Source organism: Drosophila ananassae, chromosome XR (genome assembly GCF_017639315.1).
Source record: "Drosophila ananassae strain 14024-0371.13 chromosome XR, ASM1763931v2, whole genome shotgun sequence".
Lineage (NCBI taxonomy): Eukaryota > Metazoa > Arthropoda > Insecta > Diptera > Drosophilidae > Drosophila > Drosophila ananassae.
The window spans coordinates 11,081,733-11,092,446 of record NC_057932.1 but is presented as its reverse complement, the minus strand read 5'-3'; the positions used below and the strand labels follow the sequence as shown (position 1 = coordinate 11,092,446).

General features: G+C 39.1%; 1 protein-coding gene across 3 annotated transcripts; it reads right to left on the bottom strand.

The window, feature by feature from the left end:
* Window positions 1-593: 593 nt before the first annotated feature.
* LOC6504276 (solute carrier family 46 member 3) lies at window positions 594-10,068 on the bottom strand. Of its 3 annotated transcripts, none has more exons than XM_032452946.2 (5): window positions 9,723-10,068; window positions 4,345-4,756; window positions 3,073-3,474; window positions 1,992-2,732; window positions 594-1,329 (listed from the first exon to the last, which is right to left on the bottom strand). In XM_032452946.2, exons 2-5 carry the CDS (start codon window positions 4,722-4,724, stop codon window positions 1,050-1,052), a joined length of 1,803 nt encoding a protein of 600 aa, XP_032308837.1. In that variant the 5' UTR covers window positions 4,725-4,756; window positions 9,723-10,068; the 3' UTR covers window positions 594-1,049. The 3 variants fall into 3 exon arrangements, with proteins under 3 accessions (XP_032308837.1, XP_001967392.1, XP_032308836.1); XM_001967356.4 differs by having other exon boundaries at window positions 4,345-4,739; window positions 9,723-10,067; XM_032452945.2 differs by having other exon boundaries at window positions 4,345-4,728; window positions 9,723-10,067.
* Window positions 10,069-10,714: the final 646 nt, after the last annotated feature.

Sequence of the window (10,714 nt, the reverse complement as noted above, 5' to 3'; positions counted from 1 at the left end):
GTTAAATAGTTTTCTTTGGTGTTCTTAAATTGTCCTTAAATTTAATTCCAAGTTAGAATACAACATAACATAGATACTTGAGCCCTTCCCTTGGAAATGAAACACCTTTTTATAGGGTAAAAACAGCTAAAGTGCCGCTATGGAATGTGTAAGATAATGACATAATGATACAGTGTCGGCCTCAATGGCACCGCGAATTCGTGGCATATCAGAGAGATGCACTCACATCCTTTTTTGCAAGGACACACTGCCAAAAGAGCAGCAATATCAGACAACAAAACACATCCGTTTCGTGAAACGCAATCGACAATTATTTGCGACATGAGCAAACCAATTGTTCCGCGCCCCCTTCCAGTGTCCAGTGTCCTGCTCGATTGTCCTGTGTGCGTGCAGGAAGGGTACGATACGATAGGCCCGAGGCCAGAGCGCCGCACCCTTCGCTCACCACCCATCGCCCACGACGGTTCATTTGTGTGTGTAATTGTTTGTCAGTTGCACAGATTGTGGTGTCCAGGACTGCACGTGGATATCCGGGATATCGTGCCGCAATATCCCCCTCCTAACAGGTCCCTAAGGTCAAAGGACGGAGGAGATTTTCGGTCGCAGTTACATTTATTAAATACCTCTAAATATTTCTTATAGCTACGAACAAAAAAAACGTTGTATATTATGAAAGCTAAAAACAGAAATATGATAATTACAACAAAAACTTGGAAATACATAAAATCCTTAAGGCTAAATAAAAAAAATATGTAGGTGTATTTGCAATTGTACATGTTATTTTGTAGGTGGATAGGAAAAAGGCGATGAATACGATGTTTAGGTATTTGGAAACATAAGTTTCGAATACTTTTTTCAAACAGGTTTTAAAAATGTGGAAATAAACTTTTCTTGCAATAAAATCAGGTGACTTCCATCTAGAATCTCGCACGAGATCTAGGAAATCCATAGTTTTTGAATCCGCGCACGATCTTCCTGTTTTTATCATCCCTGGGGAAACGTGTGTCTATAAGTATGTACATGAGGGGAGACAGGGTCAAAAGGCTTTCCTACACCGCCTTGGTGTCCCGGAGCTCCTCCTGAATGAATCCCTGGTTCTCGATTCCCCGTTCAATCGGATCGGAAGCAGTCGGAGGTGGGGGATCGGCATGCTCGAGGGACTCGTGTATCACATTGGAAATAATGCCGTTCATTTGACCTTTGGCCTCACTGGCCAGGGCCAAGGCTTCGATGGCGTTGATGTTGCCGTTCGGGTCCTTCACGGAAGCCCGCTCCGCGTCCGAGCGGGCTAGACGGCGTCTCTGCTTCAACTGGAAACGGTACATCCATCTGATAGGGAATAAAAAATTAATATTAGTTTAAGCCAGACATTTACTTAACGGGTTATATAATGTTGAGATGGTGTTTTCGCTCCACGAAAATAGAGATAATCACCAAATAATCCAATCTAGTCTTACTATTCGAACTAACTTTACAACTCTCTTATTCTTTTTTTAATCCTTTTTTGTCTAATCAAAAAAATCGAATATTATTTCTTTGGAATAGTAAATATTTAAAACCGTCTCTTAGATCAAAAAAATATCGAAAAAGGCAAGTTATTTTTGAATATTTGAGTTTGAACGAACGTCTATATAATATATATATTTAAAATTTATGCAAAAAACTATTTGAACGAGTAAACAGAAACATGTACTTAGCCACGGTGGCAAGAGATTTCCAATAAATATTTTTAAATTTAAAAATTAAACGCTCAATAACAATATTAACGAAATTTCAAGCTTTTATATATCAATGATTTTTCTTGAATTTTTAAAGGTAAAAGAGTTTTAAGAGAGTTTTTTCCACAAAAGATGTTTTCAAAGTCGTTTGCCACTCACATTTTCAAAGCTAATGCATTAATTGTTTCAAAAACTATAATTTTTTGCAAAAAGAAAAAAAAACAATAATGTGCCTCTGCAACGCAATTAACGCTATTCCCCCCTATTACTTACAGGAAGATGATTACAGAGAACATGGTGAGACCACCGCCGAGGAGGAAGAAGGCGCCGGGCAGGACCCGGAGAGTGGCCGCGTAGAGGGTGGTGTACATGGGAGCGAAGACCATCGGCATGAGCGCCTCGGCGACACCGAAGAGGGAGTTCACCTTGCCCAGCTCGTCCTTGGAAACCAGCTTGGTGGCGATGGAGCGCATAGCGATAAATGCGGTGCCGTTGAAGATCTCCACCAGGCCGCCGAGATACATGTGCCACGGCAGGGTGGCGAAGGCGTAGACGAACGAGGAGAGGATTTTGGAGGTGCTAGAGAGGACGCCCACCAGGGCGTCGTCAATGTTCAGCTTGTGCGAGAGCACTCCTACGCAGAAGATCACTCCGATTAGGCCCGTGAACATCGCGTAGGTGGAGAAGAAACTAAACTCCACCTCCGACCAGTTGAAACGGAACCGGGTAAACAGATATGTCACAGCCATCTCTCCGTGGAGTGGTCCGATGATCACCATCACCACGATCATCAGAAGAATCACTCGCTTGCGTCGCTGGTTCTCGCCCTTTTGGAACGCCACGCGGAACGTCTGCACCACGTGCTCCTTGTCGAAGAAGTCTGCCAGCAGGCTTTTCTGATCCACGCTCTTCTCCGGCCGCGCGACCGGCTCCTCCAGGAAGAAGAATCCATACACAAAAGCGATCACGTAGAAGGCGGCCGAAATGGAAAAGACGCCGTAGAAACCAATTTGCCTGCAAGGTCAAAGATAATGGTTAGTTTTATAAAAACTTTAAATAATATTTTTCCAAATATTTCATTTCATATATTTGTTTATTATTTAATATTTCATTTTCTGTAGTCGACTTTCGCCTGAGAGACCAATGCTGGTGGTAAGTTTTCATAGCATACTTTTAGGCATAAATACTAATAAACTAACAAAAAAGTAAATTATTCAAATTACTGTGAAAAAAATAATTCAATAGTAATTATACTGATTATGTCTTCTAATAAGTTCAAGTTGAATGTCTTAAGCAGTCTAAAAATATAATTGCTGGGAGATCTATATAGAAGTCAAGGACTCGAGTGACTCACTTGAGCAGCACTCCGGAAAAGGCCATGCCAATGGGCACGCCCACCGAGAAGCAGACGTTGAGGATCCCGATCCGCAAGGTGCGCTCCTCCTCCGTGGTGATGTCCGCTATGTAGCTGAAGACGCCCATCAGCATGGTGAACCAGCCGCCGCTGAGGGACGGAAAGATGGCCTCTGTGAGAGCGGCGACCTCCATGGGCGCCTTCTCGAAGTAGACGCACAGCATGAGGCCCACCACCCCCAGGAACTCCCCGACCACCGGGATCAGGATGCACGGTTTTCGGCGGCGATGGCGATCGCTCCAGGAGCCCCAGAAGAGGATCAGCAGGCAGGGGAACAGCGACTGGATCACCGTCTTCCAGGCGGCCATTCGCGCCACCATCTGTTGCACGGTTTCCTCCTCCCTGGTGAGAAAATAAAGTAAAGAATAAATTTAAGTTAAAGTTAAAAACTTTAAAATTTTAATAATAATATTAATTTTAAAAAATTAAATGATTATTTTTTAAATTAACGATTTTTATAGTAACTTTATATGTTTGAGAAATGTTTGTTAATTTTATATAAGAAATCTTTCGCTTCATCGAGAGAAAAAAATATCTAAAATTCTATTAATTCTATTTCATTTATTTTTTATTTAGGAAAAAAATTTTTGAAATTAGTTAAAAAGACTAAATAACCTTCAAAAATATAAATTTTACTCAAATGTATTTAAATTTAACAAGTTTCCTCTTTAATATTAATGAATTATATCCATCCTTTAATGGGCCTAACATTATTTCCTAACATAACATATGGGCCTAACATAATGAGTGAATTATGGAAAAAATATAAAGTCTCGGACAGAGTTAAGCTCAAGAAATATTCTGCATTCTATCTAATTTTCTATATAATATCCAATATTCTATCTTCTTTCTAAAAGGACACTAAAAAGCCCTCAAGCTGTAAATTGAAGACTAAAAAAAGTTACCAAGATTCTGACTTTAAAATTCCGATGTATATGGCAGTTTATCTTGTTTGGTTCATATGATAGCTATCGGAAAAAGAACACCATAATACATTTCAGAAAAACAGGCCTTAAAACTGAGAAACTGTTATTTGTGGAGACTAATTCGGACACAACTATATCTGGTAGGGAATTCTATCATACTAAAATAATACTCTTCCCAAGGATATGTTGGCTGCTTCCTTATGTTCTATATTTATATATATAACCTCATCTGCTATTACTGCTTTTATTTCGTATTTAGTGCTGATTTGTTGTTTGCTTTTCTTACAGTGTGTAGTTGGCAGTTTGGCGACGGGTCAAGGCATCGCACACCTCGTCGCCGTAAGCCATGTTCACCCGACAGGCCTTTTCGAGGTTGAGGTTCTGTGTGGCTAGGTTGGAGAGAACGCTGGGCATGATGTAGGCCGCCAGGATAGGCTCCACGGTGATGTTGTTGGCCACCAGACGGATTTTCTCCCGCAAGGAACGCTTCGTGGTCGTCGTAGCAGCATTATCCTTGCCATTCTTCTCCTTTGATGGAGGACCTTTCTCTTGGCTGGCGGTCTGTGAGGGCGTGCTCGTGGCCGTGATCGGAGGAGACTGGGCCGTCTGGTTCACCGTGTACTTACCGTACTCGAGCTTGCCCATGCTGCCGTCCTTGGGAGACATGGTCCTGGCGGCAATCTACGAAACAGGTAAGTCTCCAATAAATATATATATAAAAAAATTTATTTAATTTAATTTGTTAAATCCTCATTCATGTAATTATAATTTCTAATTTATTTATTATCTTAATAGTTACAGTTTTTTAATAGCCCTAGTTGTACTCTACTAAAGGTTTACAAATGCGATAACCCAGAAAGCAACTCAGATTTGATTGAACAGGCTTACTTAACAGAAATATTCGATTTGATTTACAGTCAAAATTAGTTCACGATTAATAGTCTTAATACTTAAACAGCTTGGAAAATGTATATGTAAGTAAAAACGGTAGAAGTAGATGCCACCTTAAAGGGTTATTCGCAGTCACTCGTTAAAAAAACAATTTTAAGAACTTGCTTAAGAAGAGTTCATCCGCTATTTAATACAAATTGGTAGTTACTCAAATATTGACTACTTGAAAGATATATATTTTTTATGGTTTATTTTAATTGTTATTATTGTCATTTATGGTTAATTGTTATTATTGTCATTGTTCTTTAAAAAGTGTAAGTTATTAATGTAAATTAAAAATTTGAGTTGTGTAATACCAGCCCCATTTTATTTTACTTTTAATAACAATTAATTAAATCAGAAATCTATAGTAGCGGGTATTTATAGTTCTAGTGCAAAAGCTCTAGAATTTATATTGAACACTGTTAGCTAGGTCTCGATAGGTCTTACACTAGTAAAACACTACCTTGCAAAGATCTGTAGTATTAGGTAGTTATAGTCAAGAGACACTCTTGACTCAATTGGGTATTTTGTCTAATTCAATTGACTTTGGTGATAGTGTGCGCTGTTTGTTGTCTAAAGAATTGAGCAAGAGTGGCTTCGTTTTCACTCACTGGTGCCACTGCCAGGTCATTGCGTCTAGTCGTATCATCTTCGCGAATGGGGAGCTCGCTATCGGAGATCCGGTACTTGCTACTCTGTTAATGACACCCCCACGCGTATCCCTCAAGGGATCCCCCTTAGAGGCATCCGCTGGTCGTTAATGAAACTTGTCGTGAAACATCGCGGATCTAATGTTTCTGTGTGCCAGGGCAATTCAATTACGAAATGTAATTAGTGGAACTCCGATCTCTAGGGGGCCGGGTTCTCCCGGCTCCGAGAGCCCTATCTCTGTGAAGCTCTTGACGAATTGCCATTGGAAATTCCAAAAAGTTACCGGGGCTCTCATTCGATGTCGTCTTTGTTGAAATTTCGCTGCTTTGTAGCTTTTAATTGTTTTGGCAAGTGCATGGATTGTTGTTGTTCGCGGAAATTGTTTACACAATTGTTGCCACACCGAGGTGCCCTAAAGCCGTGTTTGGCCGACAGTCTGCTCTCCCCGAAAACAGTTTCACGTGCCAAGCACATTAACCTTATCATGCCAATGTGGTGCAAGTTTTGTTTTGTTTTAATATTTAAGCAACAATCGCGAAGTGATTGCAAAAAACACATTATGGATCACTGATTCCTTCTACCTTTGACGGAGTGTGTTGAATTATTTTCGCGAGACACAAAAGTTATAACAACTCTTATCTGAAAAGCCAAAACATATTTCCTTGTTTTTGCAACTTCCTTGACAGACTTTGATTTTATGCCTAAATAAAAGCACTAAAATAGAATCGATTCATTTTTATTATTCCCTAAAGTCATCTTAAATTATATATTTTTTGAATAACTTGTACAAGTGTCTTAAACCTTCGAAAGTCTTGAAGGGACTTTCTGAAGTCATCACTATTTCGTAATTTCGTAATAGTACTCATAACAATGGCTGTTTGTTTCATTTTTTATCTATAATCATTTTTGAATATTTTACTATTTTTTTTAAATGCTAACTTTGTTTTTTTTATATAATTCGAGAAAATCAATTAATTTTAAAAATAAAACATTATAGTAATGAAATTTGTGGTTTTTTCTTTGTTAATAGTTTTAAAATTAGCCTTTTTTGTTAATTATCCAAGGTCCAAGGTCGAAAAATGGCGAAATTTTGGCAAAACTAATTGGCCTTCATCCGGAATCAAGTATGTGGCGACCCATAAAGTGCATCAATGACCGTTTTAATCTTCAACTTCCGCCAAGCGATGACGCGGTCAAATCTACTGGCCAAAATACAAAATACAAATAGGAAAAAAAAAACGACAAACAAAATATCTGTAGACCACACAGTAATTAGACCACACAGTAAAAGCAGCCATTTAAAAGCGATCCACACACACTTCCCAGCCCCTCTTCGAGGGTCCACTGTACCTCACTTTTAAATAGTTTATTGTCTCAGGCATTGTTTAGGTTTAAATTGCAAATCTCGTTTGCTTTTACTTCAATTGCCTTTAATTGTGACAGAAAAGCATTTAGGATTCACGTTTCCAACTAAATGATATTCATTTCACTGCAAAGAATTACTTTTTCCGCTACTGGAATATTCAGTTTAATTCAACTGTATAGGCTTAAAGCGAAATCAATAAATTAATAGGATTGCCCAGAAGGCTTCTGACTTAAAAACCCGAGTTATAGTTAACATTACTATAAAACCCAGAGTCCAACCTTTCGCACATTGTTTATTGTACGTCAGCTTGTTAAGCCAGAGGCAAATACTATTCCGGCGCACTGTGATCGGCTCCGATGAAGACTTTGACCTTGAATCTGTAAACTGGCTAAGAAACATCTCCAGCAAGCTTGCAGTTTTGGCCAAATAGTAGTCTGCCGCACTCACCTACGCAGACTTGATCAAAGCAGTCGGAAGACAATGCGAAAAACAAAGCCCGAAGACCGATTAAGGTCAGTTAGGTCGACCATAAGTCACGTCAAGTTGGCATAGTCACTAGACTTGGCCAGCAGACACAGTGTGGCATACTAAACAACCGATTAGATGGTTATGGATACGTGCAACTCCAGGAAGCAGCATATTCGATTATCCAAACAAAGTATATTTGATGGCCATACTATAAGCGTGTTGAAAATAGTAAAAAAGACTTCTTTTAGTGACCGGTTGCCACCTGGTTTCATCTAAATTGTAGGCAAGAATATTGTAGTTTCATACCATTCTTTAGGCTTTCCCCTGCACTATTTGTCAACGTACTTCCATCTATAGCTTGGCGTCAAAATCTAAATATATATCTAAAATTAAAATTAAAAATTATTACGCAAATAGCTATAGCTTTAAAGTATTGTTGTGCTACTTTGGCAGAGTACCGGGTATCTCATCCCTTGCCCAGCGGAGCTAATTTAATAAATGCGTGCATACGTTGCGACAACATCTAAAGGTCATTTACGAGAAAATTATACTTAAGATTGGATAATACTAATAAACAAATTAATGTAATTACTACCAAATATTTTTTCCCCCGGCGCCCATGCGCCGTTATTAAATTTGAAACCTTTTATTTCATTATTCTCCGACTGTTTTCATTTCCGGCTATCGGACAAAACTTTTCACACAAGCGTATCGGAACAAACGATAGCGGTCTAAATTACCCATTTACTATATTAATTGCATGTCTATGCCAGATACAATTAGATGTATGAGTACGCGAGTACAGAGATACAGCTGTGCGAAGTCTGGCGGTGACACAAAGTTCTGTTTTAGCCAGATTCTAAATTGAGAATAATTAAATGCAATTAGCTGCCGAAAAAGAGAAAAGACTCTCCTCGGATCCAATGTACAATATTTAGGCGCCATTCGACTACGCCAGTATCTTTTATTTTTATTTTTATTTTTATTTTTATTTTTATTTTTATTTTTATTTTTTATTTAGAGCGATTTGCAAAAGTTCCGGCAACTAAGGAGACGCTCTCAAGCCGCCGACAAGCAAAACAAACCCCGATAAAAAACGAGATATAGCGATGGAAGCGACGAAAATAGTGATAAACGAGCCACTAATTTTGGGCAATCAAAACAACAGCCAAAACTGTGCATCTCATTTTAAATTGGGAAACAACCGAGTGTGGAATAAATTAAATGCGAGAGTGGTTCAAATTGTGTTCGCCAATAATTATAATTAATTTAGCTTGGCAAATCACTCGGGAATCACCGCCAAAAATTTGGATGGAATTGGACACAAAGTGGATTTCATTGTTAAATATAAACAAACAGAATAAAGTGCATTATTCAAATGGTTTGTTATATTTAATAGTCGGTTGGTACGCTCTCTCACACACTGTATGTATGTGTAATTTTGTTATGCATGTGGAATTAAATAATAATAAACCTAAAAGTTACGCTACCTGGAGGTTACAGCTGTTTCATAAATTCTCTAGAAACCGTAGTATTTTTTTTGGCAAATTGTAATTTCGAAGTATTTTTAATTTTCCACATTCCACACGTACTCGTAGAGTACAAGAGTATATTGTGGAGGACAAATCGCCTTTCATCTGATCGAGGGTATCCCCAAGTATGAAGGGTGTCCGTCTGGCTGAATGATCCCGTGGATCTCGGAACTATAAGATAAGAGCTATAAGATGTTGCAAGGAGACTCCTATAATACCCAATGGATAAAGTTTCAAAAATGATGTGAAGCCATTTAGAAATTTTATAAGTGAAAGAAATCTTTAATCGGTTGTAGGTTCGGTGTCCAGGTTGTATTTCTTAGTAACTATCATTCCACGTATGATCATATACCGAGCTCGGAACATACATATTTCCTCAGTATTTCAGTATTTAATTTTGAAAGTCTTAATAAAATATTACAACATTTTTTAAGTTTATAATGTTCACTTTTTATTAGTATCGTTTTCTCTAGCCCCTTAGAACGGTGGAAAGGGATGGACTTACCCCAAAAAGATGAAGAGGGCGGATGTCGGCGCAAACGAATTTCATGAATGCGCAGAATTGATTTAATTTACATGTCGTTAATAAAATTAGTAAGAAAAAAAAATAAAATAAAATATAAGCATCACTGACACACACACACAGGAGGAGGAAGTCATTTACGTCTATATAATCACCGAGGGAGGAACTGTAAGTACACTGAGGAAAATTACCTTTGACTCGCGGTTCGAACTCCTTGTGCTCGGCTTGGCTCCTTTTCGTTGACTTGTCGCTTTCTTTTCTTCAACTTTCCTTTGAAATTTTCTTATTTTTTTTTTTTGTTTTGGTTTCTATTGGCCTACACACCGACTGGCATGACTACAGGGTGCAGCTCTCTCACTTTTGGGAATTGAATTAAACGTGCAGCGAACAACACAACGGAACTGCGGCAAAAATAACTGCGCTTTATGTGTTATTTGAAACGCAGATTTTCGGCCTAACTAGCTGTGTGCTTTCTGTCTCTAAACCATCGGCGTTGAGCTGAACTCGGCGACTAAATTGTCGCATTGAATTTGATGAATGCCGCTGGGCAGCCGCCGCACGGTAAATTCGCGGCTACTGCTGCTTCTGCTGCTGCCTCTGCCGACGCTGCTTCCAGATACATAGATTTACCTTTGTAGGTGTGCATAGGTGTGTGTGTCAGTGCGCGCTGGTGTGCGAGTGGGTGAGGCGACGCGCTGCGATCGCTGCCGGTTCGCTAAGCTGAGAAAACACTGAAACCGAAAACTGCGCTACAGGTGAAAACACAGGTACATGTGGCAGAGGTACCGTTACAACTCCAACAGCTGTCATAAGCCAATTGTTTCTGCTATGGATACCCGATACTTGAGTAATGGAGAGGATCGGAACTTGGCGCCCATTTCTGCTGCCTACTTCCAGGAGTAACTTCATTTTGTGGAGGAAAGTTCCGAACTGTATTCTTGTAAAACAGTAGCGTAGATAGGGGGGGATCAGGGGGATCAATCCCCCCCCTTGGGTCTGAGAATTATAAGATGATATAATCTCAAAATTGAAAAAGAAACACATTTTTACGCGATGACTGTGCAGTACAGCATTATAATTATTATTATCGCAGATTGCGGGTTATTATCGCAGTGTAAAATAAAACTTACAAAAAAACAGGATATTATTCTGAGTCATATCCCCCCCCCATATGAAAAAGCTA